The 16,961-nt window shown below is 44.3% G+C and overlaps 1 protein-coding gene across 6 annotated transcripts in view; it reads left to right on the top strand.

Annotated features, from left to right (window-relative positions):
* Positions 1-16,961, top strand: part of FGF13 (fibroblast growth factor 13) — a 177,653-nt gene that overhangs the window by 139,308 nt on the left and 21,384 nt on the right. For all 6 annotated transcript variants that reach the window (XM_077307983.1, XM_077307979.1, XM_077307980.1 and 3 more), the window contains 2 exons: positions 3,887-3,997; positions 8,263-8,366. In XM_077307983.1, the coding sequence (XP_077164098.1) occupies positions 3,887-3,997; positions 8,263-8,366 (215 nt within the window). The remainder of the gene's footprint in view (positions 1-3,886; positions 3,998-8,262; positions 8,367-16,961) is intronic.

Genomic DNA, 16,961 nt, shown 5'->3' with positions numbered 1-16,961 from the left:
CATCAAAATCATTTATAAATACGTTGAACAACACAGGCCCCAGGACAGATCCTTGGGGAACTCCACTTGTCACTCTTTTCCAAGATGATGCTGAAACATTAGCAAGCACCCTCTGGGTACGATTTGTCAACCATGTGAATTATAGTCCATGGACATCTGGAGAACCACAGTTTGGCCACCCCTGCTAGGTGATCTCATACCGGGACTCAACTGGGCAAACACCTGTCTATTTTATCTTGTCCTTCCTCCTAGCAACTTAGGCTAATGCCACTGGTTCTCCTCACCTCCACTTCCCTCCTGAAACAACCCTGTGAAGTAGGTTGGGTTGGGAGGGAAAGACTGGCTCAAGGTCAGCCAATAGGTTTAGTGGCTGAATGAGGACAAAGGTTGGCCTCATAGATCCCAGTCCCATGCTGTAGTCACCACATCTCTGAACTTCCCAGGACATGACAGAAGGCCCTTCCCCTTAGACCAGGGATAGTCAACCTGTGGTCTTCCAGATGTTCATGGACTACAATTCCCAGGAGCCCCTGCCAGAATTGTAGTCCATGAACATCTGGAGGACCACAGGTTGACTACCCCTGCCTTAGACCACAGCCTAGATCTCAATTTAGGCTCTTTAAAAAATGCTGGGAGCTTTGTCCATAGAGTGCCTAGCATCCCATGTTACCCTGCCTTTAAAGCATCAGATGAGACGAGGCAGAGAACATGAACCTCTCAGCAGCTTTATAAGCTGACTTAATAGCTGCATGTGGGACCCTGACTTAGAGTGTGGCCATGCAGGATGGTGGGGGGGGGGATTAAGCCGTTCAGCACTGCTGCATGCCTCCTCTCGCACTGTTGTTGGCACTTTCCAGAAAAGGAGAGATGGCTTCCCTTCTTGGCATCTCCCTCCATTTTGACTTGTATGTTTAAAGAGCCCTGCAAAGCATAGTGTGGTTGTATGAAGAGGCTCTAAATTAGCAAAAAAAAAAAGCTTATCGCTGTCAGTCTGCATTTGAGGCTTTTTGTAGGATGCAGCCCAACATTTTGTTTTGTTCCTTCTTGAATGCCTGTGAAATGTTGCTTTTCTCAGGCTGCCGCTGTATGGTCAGTTCCCTTTCTCCGAGGGACTCATAGAGGATGCAAACAGCCATTTCGAAGCGCAAAGTCAATCTGGCTGGGGTATAGGTGCTGGTTGGCATTTTCTGGAAGGAACTGTCCCTTCCGGAGATTCTTCTTGAGGCTGCTTTTCCTTGCTTGGAAAACTGCTCTTGCCACAACAGCGGTAGTGCTCTTTACTTGAAATCGTGAGATTCAGTGGCTCATTTCTCAACCTGAGAAACGAATTTGGCACCTTTTAGTTTCCAAACGAGTGTGTGCATTTGCACTCACACATGTGCATTCACAGAAGTGGCACGGCTGGGTTTTTGATGGGACTCCAAGAGAATTGCAATTTTCATAGCAACAGAACACTGAGATGATTGAAGAAAATGCGACAGAATTCTCAGTTGGCATGCCCTAAATTAAGGTGGCACCCTTGGGAGTGTCTGCATCCCCACCCTCCAAAATACCCTAGAGCAGCGGTCCCCAACCCCCAGTTCGGGGACCTGTACCGGTCTGTGGATCAGTCGGTACCGGGCCCCTGCTCCTCCTCGTCCTCCTCCCTGGCTGCTGCCTCGGGGGCTGCCTTGCCACTCTGCCGCTGGCTCACTTTTGGTGCTCTCCAGCGGCCACCATGGCTGGGGCTCCCCCTCAGCGTGGCACTGCACAGATGCTGTTGGCAGTGCCTCCCAGCGGGTGGCAGGAAGTCAGGGGCGCCGGCGAGAAAGGAGCAGGGGCTCATGCGGCGGTGACGTCCCTCGGCAAAAGACTATCCCACCCCCCCGGGCCTCAGTAAAATTGTCAAGTGTTGACCGGTCCCTGGTGATAAAACGGGGACCACTGCCCTAGAGCACTGCAGACAAAAGACAGCGTGGAGTAATAGTGAGGAGCGGCAGCCTCTAATCAGGATTCCCCAGTCCTCCACATTCAGCCAGCTGGGTGACCCTCAGCCAATCACAGTTCTGTCAGAGCTCTCTCAGCCCTTCCTCTACCTCACAGGGTATCTGTTGTGGGAAAAGGAAGGGAAGGCAATTGTAAACCAGCTCTTCTTCTGTCTCTTACAGTTTTGATAAATAGTGTCATACACACAGACACTGGTAATAATTCAAGGCTAGGCATGACCTGCCTAGTGTTGCCAGCTCTGTGCTGTGAAATTCCTGGAGGTTGGGGCAATGAAGCCTGTGGGGAGGAGGGAACTCAGTGGGCTATAATGCCATATAGTCCACTGTCCAAAGTAGCCCTTTTCTTCAGGGGAATAACCTTTGTAGTCTGGATACCATTTGGAATTCTGGGAGATCTCCAGCCACTGCCTGGATATTGGTAGCCGTACCTGTTCTTGCAGGGCAATAAGGCAATAGAATGTTGCCCCTCATTTTGGACTCTAAATGAATGGTTCTAGTCTTAAGTCTGCTTCCCTGTTAAACAGACATGCTCCAGACCAGTGGTTCTCAACCTGGGGGTCAGGACCCCTTTGGGGGTCGAACGACCCTTTCATAGGGGTCACAAGAGGGCAAGCAGCTTGGCAAAAGGGGGGCGCCATTGTTACAGCTCCTCCTGAAGGCGCCCACCAGTTTATATTTAATTAACAATTTATATACAATCATGAACAATGGATCTTCATGCCATCGGTCAGTTTCGGTTTAATTTCTGTGAAAGAACACTTGCATAATTTTATGGTTGGGGGTCACCACCACATGAGGAACTGCATTAAAGGGTCACGGCATTAGGAAGGTTGAGAACCACTGCTCCAGACAGAGCCACTTCAGGGAAGAAGGTGTTTAGCCCCCTTGTTGGGCTAGCTTTCTATTTGCAAGGAGTTTTCAGCAGGGAGAATTCAGAAAGATGCTTCCCCTGACTACATTCCAAAGTGAAACGGCCACATTGTGCCACCTTGTTCTGCTTGCACCTTCGAAACATGCTCATTTCTACAATGTTTGGAAACATAGAATCATCGAAACGTAGAGTTGGAAGGGACCGCCTGGGTCATCTAGTCCTGCACTATGCGGGACACTCATAACCCGATCGCTCATCCACTGTAACCTGCCACCCTCTTGAATCTTCACAGAATCGGCTGAAGAACACTGAAGAAAATGTTGACGATCAGCATTCTCCAGCTTTCAGACTTTTTCAACATTTTCTGTGAACGCCAATATTCCCTAAACCTCTGACATTCTGCATAACGCCCCCCCCTCTCTGCCTGTGTATAATCTCAGTATTGCTGTGATGCTAACCCATTTCTTTTCCTCTCCAATGTACATTTTATTGCTTCTGTCTCTTTATGCTCTTTGTTAGCCCTCCAGTGGCACTAACCATTCCTTTCAGCTCGGCTCTTGATTGGCATTTAATTTTATTCTTCCTTTTTCAGCAGATCTCTCCCCCTTCCCTAATTTTTTTTTCTACCTTTGACAAATCTCAGCTCATTAAAACGCAGGATGTTCTCTTTGCTGACGGATTTCTAATCTTAATGAAGATCAAACTTAGCTCCCTGAGCCATGTAATTAATGCACGGCTAGAATTTTGACTCACTTGCTAGAGGTTTTTTGTGTTTGGGTCTTTGTGCTGAAAATGACCTGTATTTCTCAAATCAGCTGAAGTAGGCTCATGCATGGCAGCTTCTCTTCAAGCTCCTGTTTCAATCTACAGCCTAAGCACGCAGCTGTCAGCGTTCGAATGTTGCTCGTCCTTCTCAAAAGATGTAAAGACACTTCTTTAAAAAAAACAACCTCCCCCCCATACAGAAAATCACAGAATGCTAGACTTTGGGCTCCCACCTTAGTCTTTCAACCTGTCTCTTTGCTTGCAGAGCCACAGCTTAAAGGCATTGTGACAAAGCTGTACAGCCGGCAAGGATACCACTTGCAGCTGCAAGCAGATGGGACTATCGATGGCACGAAGGAGGAGGAGAGCACCTACAGTGAGTATCTCCCTCCTGGGAATGGTGATGTTTGCTGAACCTCCTAGGCCACACAAATAGCCTTTGGAAAGCAACAGAGGTTTTTCAAGGGGTTATGTGTGTGTGTGTGTGAGAGAGAGAGAGAGAGAGACAGGTGGAGCTGAAGCAACACTAGCATGGTATGCATGTTTACTGTTGGCCCTGGAGGAGAGGCACAGAAAAACACTTGAAAACTAAATAAACTAGAGGAGGTAGTCTGGGAGGGGGGAAAACCCTGTCCAAATGGTGTCTCCATGGAGATCTGGAGAGCTTCTTTGCTGTGCTCTAGAATTTGTTTTGATTTTTATTCTCTGACAGGAAAACGTTTCTCACCCCCTCACTCCATCATCACTTGAAATAAAACGAAACCATCTACATTGCAAACCCGTCAGAATGAAGTTTGTGTCCCAAAAAGGATTTTTGTCCCCATCTCCCTCCCATCTCCCTCTGCTGATAAACATCCAGCTAAATGTGCCTGTGACCATCAGACCATAATTCACTGGAGGATCCAATGAGGCAAAATATCTAATCCTGTAAAACTATCTTTGCAAATATGCTCCCAAAGGAAGAGCTCCAGAGTCATAATAATGCAGCCGCTGGTGTGGAGTCTGTATGATTCTGTCTCTGTGGGGCCTGCTTCTTTGGCACTGATAAACGCCGTGGAGAAATCCAAATGAAATTGCATGACTTTCATTGGAAGAGGCCTTCCTGTCCTCTACCGTTCCCCCGAGTCCATTTAAGTTCGAACCGACTGCTTCAATGACTCCATCCAGCCATCTCATTCTCTGTTATCCCCTTCTTCTTTTGCCCTCAGTCCCTCCCAGCATTAGGCTCTTCTCCAGGGAGTCCTTCCTTCTCATGAGGTAGCCAAACTATTTGAGTTTCATCTTCACGAACTGACCTTCTAACAAGCAGTCAGGGCTGATCTCCTCTAGGACTGACCGGTTTGTTCGACTTGCCGTCCAAGGGACTCGCAAGAGTCTTCTCCAGCACCAGAGTTCAAAAGCCTCAATTCTTTGACGCTCAGTCTTCCTTATGGTCCAACTTTCACAGCCATACATTGCAACTGGGAAGACCATAGCCTTGACTATACGCTCTTTTGTTGTCAGGGTACTCTGCTTTTTAGGATGGTATCTAGATTTGCCATAGCTTTCCTCCCCAGGAGCAGGCGTCTTTTAATTTCTTTGCTGCAGTCCCCATCTGCAGTGATCGTGGAGCCCAGGAAAATAAAATCTGTCACTACTTCCATTTCTTCCCCATCTATTGCCAGGAATTGAGAGGGCTGGATGCCATGATCTTAGTTTTCTTGATGTTGAGTTTCAAGCCAACTTTTGCACTCTCCTCCTTCACGTACATCAAGAGGCTCTTTAGTTCCTCTTCGCTTTCTGCCATTAGAGTGGTATCATCTGCATATCTGAGGTTGTTGATATTTCTCCCTGCAATCTTGATCCCAATTTGTGACTCATCTAACCCCGCCTTTCTCATGATGTGCTCCGCATACAAGTTAAATAGGCAAGGCGACAGTATACAGCGTTGCTGAACTTTCTCAATTTTGAACCAATCCATGTTCAGTTCTCACTGTTGCTTCTTGACCTGCATATAGGTTTCTCAAGAGACAGATAAGATGCTCTGGTATTCCCATCTCTTTAAGAACTTGCCACAATTTGTTGTGCTCTACACAATCAAAGGCTTTAGCATAGTCAGTGAAGCAGAAGTAGATGTTTTTTCTGGAACTCAAAAGCTATAGAGGATTGTTTAATTTAAAAATTAATTAAAAATTCTTAAAAAGCACTTAAAAGATAAAGGAGGGAATGCAGGATAAATACTTCTGGGAAGATTATTCCTCAGCTGTAGCACCATCACAAGGAAGACTCTGTTCTTGTTTCTCACACTTAAGAAAGGAAAAGTACATGATACAGGGTACTATCAGAGTGTTGATAAACCTGCCCTCGATGGTCTCTGTTGGTTAAAGGAAGCAGCAGACTTTGTCCCTCCCCTCCATGACCATTTACTCCCCCCCCCAACATAGTGAGAGTTATTGACAACCATGTCTCTTTTTTAAAATAGATTTTTATTTTTACAGAAAAGATAGAAATAGAGTAGATACATATAATAAACATTGGTGCAGCAATTGTTTAGAGTCTAATCATATTAGAACCCACTCCTTTCCCCATCTATTTTACTTTTTTTAATAGTTCAGGTAAGGACCCCATTGTTCCTGAAAGGCTTCTTCTGATTTTCCATTAACCATTAATGTCAATTTACCCATCTTGGCGAGATCTGCCAGTCCATGTCTCTTTTTTTGTTCTGTTTCTCAAAGCCAAGATGATTGCCCCCTACTTCCTCTTCTCTTCTTCCGTCTTCCCATGTTCCATTGTGAGATCTCAATCCGTATTTCATTCCATTTCTGTCTGTCTTTTTTGCCCAACTTGTGATGTTTGTGCTTCTGCAGTTTGGGGTTGTTGATTTGTTGTTTGTTTGTTTTTTTAAAAAAACATTCTTATTTTTACAGGTTTTCATTTTTTCCCTTGAAATTCTGGGTTTCTCCCTTTTCAAAAGCAACTATGTAATTTCTAAACAACTCCATTATGCAGATTTTTCGATTTGCACTCTATGACCATGTTCAGCGTTATATATTGGATACCGAGAGCTTACTTTTCTGGTCTATTTCCTGGCTTACTATACAGTTCTAGTATTTTCAGCCTGCAATGGACAGTGAAGTGTAGGGCCCAGGAGTCAGTCTGGTACATAATGGGGTCAGCTTGCTGAAGCTGTTGTAGTACTGACCAGTTCCTGGATGGGGGCAAATGGAGTCCTGAGAAACAAATGATAATTATTTATTTTTTAAATTTTTTATTTATATACCGCCCTCCTCGAAGGCTCGGGGCGGTTTACATGAAACGGGAACAATACAATTAACTCAGTTTATAGTGATGTGGTAACAACAGTGACAATAACAACAAGATAGTGATAGTAATGAACATTGTAGAATACTAGGAACATTGATTAGCTCATACTGAGGCCCAGTGGTTTGGGTAGATCTGTAATGATTGTTGGAGAGAGGCTTGGGGGGGCCAGTGGGAAGTGGTGGTTTGGATCAACCTCAACCAAATAAGGCAGGCAAAGTCAGTCTAGGTTTATAAAGGCACAACACAGCCTTGCAAATGAATCAACACAAAGTTCTCATACCTCTCATATCTGTCCTGGAGAGAAACTACCAAGACAGAGCCCAATCTTATCAAATCTTAGAATCTAAGCAGGGTCAGTACTTAGAAAGGAGACCACCAAGGAAGACTCTGCAGAGGGAGGCCATGGCAAACCACCACTGCTCCTCACTTGCCTGGAAAGTTCCTTGATGGGGTCACCACAAGTCAGTTGCAACTTGATGGCACTTTATACTTACATACCTGGTCATAGTTGTCTGGACCTAAAGGAAAAAATATAGAACTTTGATATTCTTATCCTTTCATAAGTAATGTAGTGTAGTGGTTACGAGTGCGGACTTCTAATCTGGCATGCTGGGTTTGATTCTGCACTCCCCCACATGCAGCCAGCTGGGTGACCTTGGGCTTGCCACGGCACTGATAAAACTGTTCTGACCGAGCAGCGATATTAGGGCTCTCTCAGCCTCAGCCACCTCACAGGGATCGACCTGGGAATTGTAGTCCATGGACATCTGTAGGGCCACAGTTTGACTACCCCTGGATTAACTCATACTGAAGCCCAGTGGTTCTTGTGGGGAGAGGAAAGGGAAGGTGACTGTAAGCTGCTTTCAGCCTCCTTCGGGTAGAGAAAAGCAGCATATAAGAACCAACTTCTTCTAAAGAAGATGGAAATTGGGTTAGGTAGCTGCGAGGGATGATGGTCAAGGATTTGCAGCATTCTTCCCTGCCTCCCAAAGTGAGTTTATTTATTAATTAAAATATTTGTACTCTGCTTTTCCTTTGTGGCTCGAGGTTTACAATTCTACATCAAGCCGTTCAGAGGTATGCTTCGGCACTGCAAAAGTGATAACAAAACGTTTACTAAAAAAAAAAAAAAAGCAAATGGCTAACAAGAGTGCTTGAGGGAGAATATTTTCTTATACTTGCTGTTTTTGAAATGAGTTATTTGAATACTCAAGCTCATGTGACCGATGGAAGAGGGAATTTAAATGTAAAAAACCCTGCCCATGGCCCTTGATGGAAAAATGCAATGATGTTGTTGAAGCATAAAGAAATTAATTTTCTTTATTTGGTTTGCTGCAGCTTTGTTTAACCTCATACCTGTGGGTTTACGAGTGGTGGCGATTCAAGGTGTTCAAACAAAGTTGTACTTGGCAATGAACAGTGAAGGATACTTATACACATCGGTAAGTACCTCCTCTCTGTTTTGATCTTCTGTCTCGTAGGGGAGGGGATGTGGCTCAGAAATGTTATCAGGGGTCATGTGCAGGCCCTGGAGAGCAGATGAATGTTTGGCCTGGATGGATCAATGGTTTGGCTTTGTATAAAGCAAGTTTTGGAGGGCTCATGGCTTGGTGGTAATGCATCTGCCTGGAACATAGAAGATCCAAGGTTCAACCCACTGTGTCTTCAGCTGACCACTGCTATCCGTTGATACCACTAATATGACTAGGTTTCTATTGCACTGGACCCTGATATCTGAAGATCTGTATCCTCTCCAAAGTGATCTATATGTCAAATAGTAATGTGTGATTCTTACTTGCCAGAGACCATGGAGAGCAAATACCACAGAGAGCAGACAATAATGAGCTAGGCCAGGGGTAGTCAAACTGCGGCCTTCCAGATGTTCATGGACTACAATTCCCAGGAGCCCCCTGCCAGCGAATGCTGGCAGGGGGCTCCTGGGAATTGTAGTCCATGGACATCTGGAGGGCCGCAGTTTGACTACCCCTGAGCTAGACGAACCAATGGTGTGACTCAGGGGATATACGTGGCGATGTGTGGTCAGGCAGGCTTGTGAAAATGGGTATATCTATAAAGCTCTGGTGCATAAGTGCGCCTTCATCTTAGTCTGATATATTCAAGCAGGTGGGCAAGTAAAAAAAAAAATGTATGGGCTAGTGCCCTTTTGGCATTTCATAGGTAACCAGTGTGATGTAATAGTTCCAGTGGGTTCAAGCACTCTCTCCTCAACTTGTTCACTTAAGTGACCTTCAGTTAGACACCATCTGTCAGCTTAACCTCTCATGAGGTTGCTGAGATGTTCACAGAACCATAGAGTTGGAAGGGGCCATACAGGCCATCTAGTCCAACCCCCTGCTCAACGCAGGATCAGCCCAAAGCATCCTAAAGCAATGTTAAAAGAGGACAGCTGATTATACCAGCCTGGACCTTCTGTAGGAAGTGCGGGGTGAAAATATTATCCGTATTTTGGTAATAACTCCTTGTTGAGAATAAAATAACGGATCATTAGGATGAGAGATGCTCTCTCTTTACGTGTTTGTGGTTCTTTTCTTCAGGCTGAATTAGGCCAGAACTAATGGGTGTTTTCCAAAGGCCTACATTGGCCAGAAGAACCCAGGCTAGTCAGTGGAAGGCAGGCTGGCCATTAAGAAGATCTGGCAAGAGGTCCATGCAGGCTTTTGCCAGCTGCAGGGATGAAAACAGACAACATGCCCTTTGTTGGAACTCCCATGAACTCATATTCTAAATGTAACACTGAATATGAGCACAGTGCTGGTGACTTCCTCCGTTTGCAGCTTAAAGAGTTACAGTCACCAGTTGTACAGCTGCCACATCATTCCCCCCCCCCTCCGGCAGCACCTTTTAGCCTGTAAAATACTTTGTATCACCAAAGGGTAATAAGTAGGTTGAAGGGAAGTTATTAGAAAAGATAGCGCTTTGTTTGCACCACAATAAATGACCGCAACAATCATTTTTGGTTTGCAGTTTTTGTGTGTAGAAATTGACATTGCTAGGAACTGAAAGACCTAATTCTGTTTCCTGTTAGAGGCAAGCAAATTCTTTATATGATGGGGTGAACATTTGAAAATATCTCTGCCTAAAAAATATCTCTGTGCGTGTGTGACATCCTTGTACATCACCCTGAGCTGTTTAAAACAATCCTGGGCTTCACCTGGCTTTCTGAGAGCTTGAGGAGAACGATTCCTTCTCCATCTAGGCTTGCTAATTGGAAGTTTATTTCTTGTTCCATTTCAACGGTTTCCTTGGCTTGCTGTGAGCCTTGATGCATAGCAATTACCCTGCTGAGCTGGAGCACGGAGGATTCGAGGCTGGGCAGCCAGGGCCGGCCACAGAGTTGCTGATCCGTAATCAGGAACGGAGCGGATTAAGTCTGTGGAAGCTGCCGAGGAGTGCGTGGGCTGCTGTAGCGCACGTCTCACAATCAGATCTTTCTAGAGAGTTCTCACATCGGCAAACTGCAGCCAAGGATGATGCCTCGGGGTGGGAGGGGGGGACGACAATTTGCAAAAGGGAAGAAAAAGGCCGCTATATTGCAGCTGACTCCATTTTAAGGAATCCCAGTGAAATGTTTTCAGAGTCACAGGGGAAAGATCTGCCAGTGGGTCTTAGCCTTGGTATGAGACCACCATGTTCAAAGCCAGTGCACCAGTTGCTGGTGGGTAAGCAAAGGGAAGGGGCGTTTGAGAGTCTCTGTGCACTTCCTTGTGAGCCATCCAAGGTATGATTATGGGTTGGCCAGTGTGAGGAAACAGGATGCTGGAATAAACGGGCCATTGATTTGGTCCCATAAGGCAGGGGTAGTCAACCTGTGGTCCTCCAGATGTTCATGGACTACAATTCCCAGGAGCCCCTGCCAGCGTTTGCTGGCAGGGGTTCATGGGAATTGTAGTCCATGAACATCTGGAGGACCACAGGTTGACTACCCCTGCCATAGGGCCCTTCTTCTACTTTTATATTTCCCCAGGAGCTTCTTCTTCTATACATTAGAGTGAGGTGGTAAATTTCTGGGCTGCATTATTTCAGGTGGCAGCAGGAGTCATACAGTTTGAAATCGGTTTTGGAAAATCCAAAGGCTTATCTCCACGTGTGGTAATCTAGCACCTCATGGGTTAGCATAACAACCTTGACTCCAATTGGTTCTTTACAATATATGGCTTTTTATGTAGGGGAGGTAGAATTTCTTAATGGTGGTCTCCCCCCTTCCACCTCAACATCACAGGGCAGGCATATTTGCATCTGAGGAGAGGTTTCAGATGCAGTTTATGATATGGCACAGGGTGGGGTATCTGCTATTGGCATGTTGCAGGTGAATTTACCTTGTTCACCTCATTCAAGCAGATGGAAGATTTGGAGTCTGTAGATGTATTCTGGTTTTAATTGAAACATTTTTAAATGTTTTAAAAACTATGATACTATTTCTACTGTTAGATGGTACTTCTGGTATCATGGTTGGCTCAACCTGAAGGAAAAAGAAACAGAGGTACACAGAGGTTGGGGGAGCTTGGTCTGTTTAGCCTAGAGAGGAGACGACTGAGAGGGGATCTGATAACCATTTTCAAGTATTTAAAAGGGTGCCATATGGAGGATGGAGCAGAATTGTTCTCTCTTGCCCCAGAGGGACAGACCAGAACGAATGGGATGAAATTAATTCAAAAGAAATTCCGTCTAAACATCAGGAAGAAGTCCCTGACAGTTAGAGCTGTTTCTCGGTGAAACAGGCTTCCTCGGGAGGTGGTGGGTTCTTCCTCTTTGGAAATTTTTAAACAGAGGCTAGATAGCCATCTGACAGAGAGCCTGATTCTGTGAAAGCTTAAGGGGGCGGCAGGTTACAGTGGATGAGTGATTGGGATGTGAGTGCCCTGCATAGTGCAGAGGGTTGGACTAGATGACCCATGAGGTCCCTTCCAACCCTTTTATTCTATGATTCTATGATTCTATCTGTTGACATTGTCAAGTAGAGGGGAACGTATTATTATATTGAGCAGACATGGAAGGCAGAGGGACACCTAAATAACAAAGCTTGATCCAAACAGAATTATTTTAGCTATGTGTCTTTTAATACTAGAAGCCGTAGCAGACAAATGGTGCTCCACAACCATTAGAGAAAGCTTCTGGGCCAACTCATTTGGGGTGGCTAGGAGTTTATTTTGTGGGTCCATATGACACAGCCTTCCCCTTTTAAAAAAGTTATCAGTCTATAAGCATTATTAGTCAGACCTGACTATGCTTCAAGCAACTCTCTTGAGAAGATCTTTTTGCAAAAAATATTTACAACGCACTGCATACTTGCCAAGATTTAAAATCCCCCTTGACCTCCTTGGTCTCTTTACTAATGAAACCAAAGCCCCTGGGGCAAATTTATTGAAGCCTCTCCTGATATCTGAGGTTGGAGGACAAAAATCATTCTTTGAGAAAAGCATCCATACCTGTAAGAAACAAATCGGGAAAATGTAATGGGCGTGTACTCCAATGGGCATGAAGTGGACCCTTACACGTAAGACCCTTGTAACATGTTGTGTGGCAACGAACCCAGGTTTGTAGTCAAGAATGCACATAACAGAGACTCACGGATATTCCTATGTGAATTAAACCCATGCGCAATTACTTCATTCACTTTCCATTTTAGGAGGCCTTTTAATGTTTCCTTAGGCCAAGCTACTTCTTTGGTCAAGCTACGTTTTATTGCAGGCTTCACCCTCATGATGTCATTGCCTCATAGCAAAGTAGGCTGTTCTTCTTGCCTGCAGTGGTCAGGTCTATGCAGATTGAAAGATTGTATGGTGTGTTTAGTGTAGCCAGGAGATCCAAGGGATGTTCAGAGGTCGTTTGTCATTTCCTGCCTCTGCATTATGACCCCTAGTATTCCTTGGAGACCACCCAAGTTCTCGAAGGGTCTCCCAATACTAGCCAGGGTTGACTCGGCTGAGCGGACAGGATTGGGCTTGCCTGGACTATCCAGGTCAGGGCAAAGCTGCCAGAAATTATTTTTTTTCTCCAAGGGTGGGCAGCTTCACCAAGCGTTCTGCTGTTTAATTTCTTATGCTGCCAGAAATTAAATGGCAGGAGGCTTTGGGAGGTTGGCCAGCCCTGGAGAAAAAAAAGGGGGAATGAGATCAGCTTAACTGTGTGTTTTGCAGGCCAGATGCCCCATAAATACCCTCAAAATGGGTTGTTTACTCCAGTCTATTTTCCCTTGATTTCAGATGTTCACAGTAGTGACCACTGGGTCCCCCCGGCCACTGGCAGGGATGGGGTGGGTGGGTAGGTTGAGAAACTCCTAGAGATTTGATGATGGAGTCTGGGGAGGACAGAGACCTCAGCAGTGTACAATGTCATAGAGCTTACCCACCAAAGCATCGATTTTCTTTAGGGAAACCAATCTCTGTAGTGTGATGCTCTATATAATTCCTGGGGATCCTCAGATCTCACCTGGAGGCTAGAATCCCTAGTGACCACAATTATTTTTATTTAAAAGGAGAATGTAAACTACTTTTGAAATAGTCATGTCTTCCTTCTTCCAAAGCTTATTTAGTCAATAATGTTGCAAAATATATACACATATACACATGATTTTGATCATTTAAATGAACCAGGTATGCTCCAGTGCTACAAGAGAAGCAGTATAATCTTTAATCCCATGCTACATGTTAATTACGAGTTTGAAAATCCTCTTGAAAACCCGAAGGGCTGCTGTCAGTCAGAGTAGACAGTACTGATCTTTGATGGATCAAGGCACTAACTAGTATAAAACTGTAATATGTGTTCATATGTTCAGTAATTACTGTTATTAGATTAACCCACACATACCCCTTTTACCAAAAACAGGTTCCTGAAACAGTCTAAAGCTATTTAAAATCGACACGAATAATCAATATTAAATCCATATCAGCCATATGGATTTACAGTCCAGTGTATCTGATGACAGCAGCTCTGATTCACATAAACTCATGCTTGAATAAAATGTTGTTTGTCTTTAAGGAGCTACTGTTTTATCCTGATAAAAAGTTCTGGAAACCTCAAAAGCTTGTATACTGTGCTATGATTTGTCTTTTGGTCCTCATAAAAACTAATCCTCAATTTTTGGTACTCAGCCTGCATAATTTCTTGTGCTTGTATATGAACAGTAAAGAGATTTGGCTACCTTTGTTTCCCTCCTGTCTAGTTGTCACCTTCAAGTACTTGTCCAGCAAATTTGCATTTCTTGGAATGGAACCATTATGATAGAACCAACCTCGGTGGTTCCTCCTCCCCCCCCTTATCTGAAGTCCTAGATAGGCAAACAGCACACTCTTGTAATGGCTGTGGAGCAGAAGAACTGGATGGATCCAGTGTGAACCAGGATGCTACATTCTCCCCATCTATGCTGACCCTTTAAAGAGCGTTTCCTTCCCTAGCATTCTAATCCATGAGGGTCCAACAACACAGTTTGCAAAAGGCAAGCAAGGCTATTGGTAGCAAAAGGTCTGCATCATTTCTGCATTTGTGCAAATAAAAGCAAGCAGCAAAATAGTTCCTTTTAAGGGGAGGATTCTTGTTGCTTGATCCATCAGGACAAGATTAGTCCTCAGGGTTGAATATTAGCAACAAAACTGATAGCTACAGTTCAAACCAGTATTTTGCTTTTGTCTTTCTAAGTATAAAAATAGCCATGCAGTAAACCTCTGCAAACAGAGATGTGCAGTGGATTTGCCAATTATTGGGTATTCTCCGGCATTATCCAGACTGAGAGCCTGCCAAGTCCCTTTGATTTTGCTGCTGGCTATTCCTGCAGTGGATGATGGGAAAAGTAGATACAGCAGAGATGAGAAGTGTAGTCAGTGCCTGGAACAGGCCAGAAGTTTGTTCGCACAGAAGGCCGAGATAAAAACTAGGCCTCGCACTGGCTTCATTTGTTTTAAAAATGGAGAATCCTGTGCCTTGAGTCTGCAACTTGCAGTGATTGTGCAAATCAGAATGTGCATTTCCATCCTTCAACTTATTTTGCTTAATGTATTCTGCCTGTTAACTCTTTTGCAGCATCCCAAGTTTTCGTATGTATTAAAACCTGGTTGCAAACCATATTTCTTTCCAAAACCCAATACTCAAGGTGGTTTACAATAATAAAAAATCCATATAAAACCACAAAGTGCGCAGGAGAATACCATTTTCCAATAGGAAAGCAGATGCCACTTACAGAAATAAGCTAGCCAGCAGTTTAAGGAGACTTATAAATGATTTTTCAGGGCAACAGATACCAACCAATAACAGCAGCTGTCTGTCCAGAGCCCTTCTCCAAGAGGACCATTTTAGGAATACATTGTTGTTGTTTTTTCTGGGGTTTATGCTGGACCACCAAAATAAAAGCCAGTCAGCTAAAAATCTGTAATTTAAAAGAATGGTGCTATGAAAAAGGGGAATATAACAGCAACTCCAAGAAAAATAGCAGTGCCATACCATCCTAAGCAAAGTTATGCTATTTTAAGCCACTGAGCTCTGTAGACTAATCTTGGAATCAAAGACAAGGGCTATCTTGGTTTTGACTACATAGACAATCAATTGACTGACCACTTAGCGAACATTCACCATTCAATTGTCTGGATATCTGCTTCCTAAAATCCCTTCCTTTCTCTGAAGTGAATCAGAGGCATTGAATTGGCCATCAAAAATGGTGTTAATGTAAATATCCATATTCCTCCATAGTATGTCCTACAACTCAGTTGATATACTTTCCTTATGGCAGAGAGCTGTGTGTCCCTCAGTGGTCAATGTCAGACCTAGCTTCAAATCCTCCAAAATCCCAGAAGCTTTCTGGGGGATCTTGAGAAAGTCGGTCTACCACATGGGTTGTTGTGAGGATAAAACAGAAGGGCGAGTGATATCGTAAGGTGCTAGGAATCACCATGGGGGAGAAAAGTAGGATATATAAATAAATGATTAAATAAAATGCTTACAGGAGTAGAGAAATTATTAATAGCAGGTGGGAAAACTCAATACTTAGCTGCAGTTTGGGGGACTGCCTTGTGTGTTTAACCTTCATGATTGTTCATTCCTGTTGTAGAAGAGTTAAGGGCATAGTATAAAAGGGAGGATGGTGTAAAGAGCTGTATTTTGGAAATTGCTTGCAATTTATCAGCTGTGACAAGTCACAAAATGTGGTTTATTGAATTGTGATTCTATCAGTGGCTTTGGACTGCCTTTGGAAACGATTGGAACCTAGTAAAGATTTAAATGATAGATAGAAAAATGAATACATACGGTGATGTTTTTCTTTGGGATACGTTTCACCCACCCACTACTCCCATTTGAAAATCAGGTCTGTAGGGGCTTTTCCACATGCTCCTGATTTCTTGCCAGTTGATCTACAAGCTTTGAAATTTGAGTACAGTTCTTTTGCCTACAGTCTACCTTTCCTCTGCATTTCATCCTTGTGAAGTCAGTTTATTTATTTCTGCATGCGCCTGCAATAATGAGGATTTTCAGGAGAGGGTGCTTACATAATTGGCAGCTTCATCAGTGGTGTCACAACGAATCCTCCCGGCCTTTATATTTTTCAAATGGTAGTATTCATATACTGAACCTTTAGGGAATGGCTTAATTGAAGTGCTTGCACTGTGGGCATGGTCAAAACATGCTTCAAGGCTACCGTGGATAGAGATAAATTGTTGTGAAGTGAACGACAAGGACAGAGCCCGAGACACACGCGAAGCCCAGACAAAGCAAAGTTTCCTCTTGGCTGACGCTGCGGCTCTCTCAAGAACGGATGGAAAGTTGTGGGGAGGGGGGAACCACGGCGCACAGGTGATCTCCTCTCCCTGCTTCATTCACTTCAGCCCTTCCTAAGATCAATCCCCATCACGGGCTCTTTCCTTCTCTGAAGTTATTACACAATAACACCTCCTTATAAATAAAACAGGCCTCACACCGCCCTGATGCACTGCTCTGGATCGGTGAGACTGCCACAAGGATTTTCCACATGGTTGTTTTTATGTAGACGCTGTTTATTTAAACTTTTTATTTTAACATTGATTTCAGGCTGG

The sequence above is a fragment of the Paroedura picta genome, chromosome 13 (assembly GCF_049243985.1).
Source record: "Paroedura picta isolate Pp20150507F chromosome 13, Ppicta_v3.0, whole genome shotgun sequence".
In the NCBI taxonomy this organism is placed as follows: domain Eukaryota; kingdom Metazoa; phylum Chordata; class Lepidosauria; order Squamata; family Gekkonidae; genus Paroedura; species Paroedura picta.
Note: the sequence above shows the minus strand (reverse complement) of the source record. Positions and strands in the feature narration are given on the sequence as shown.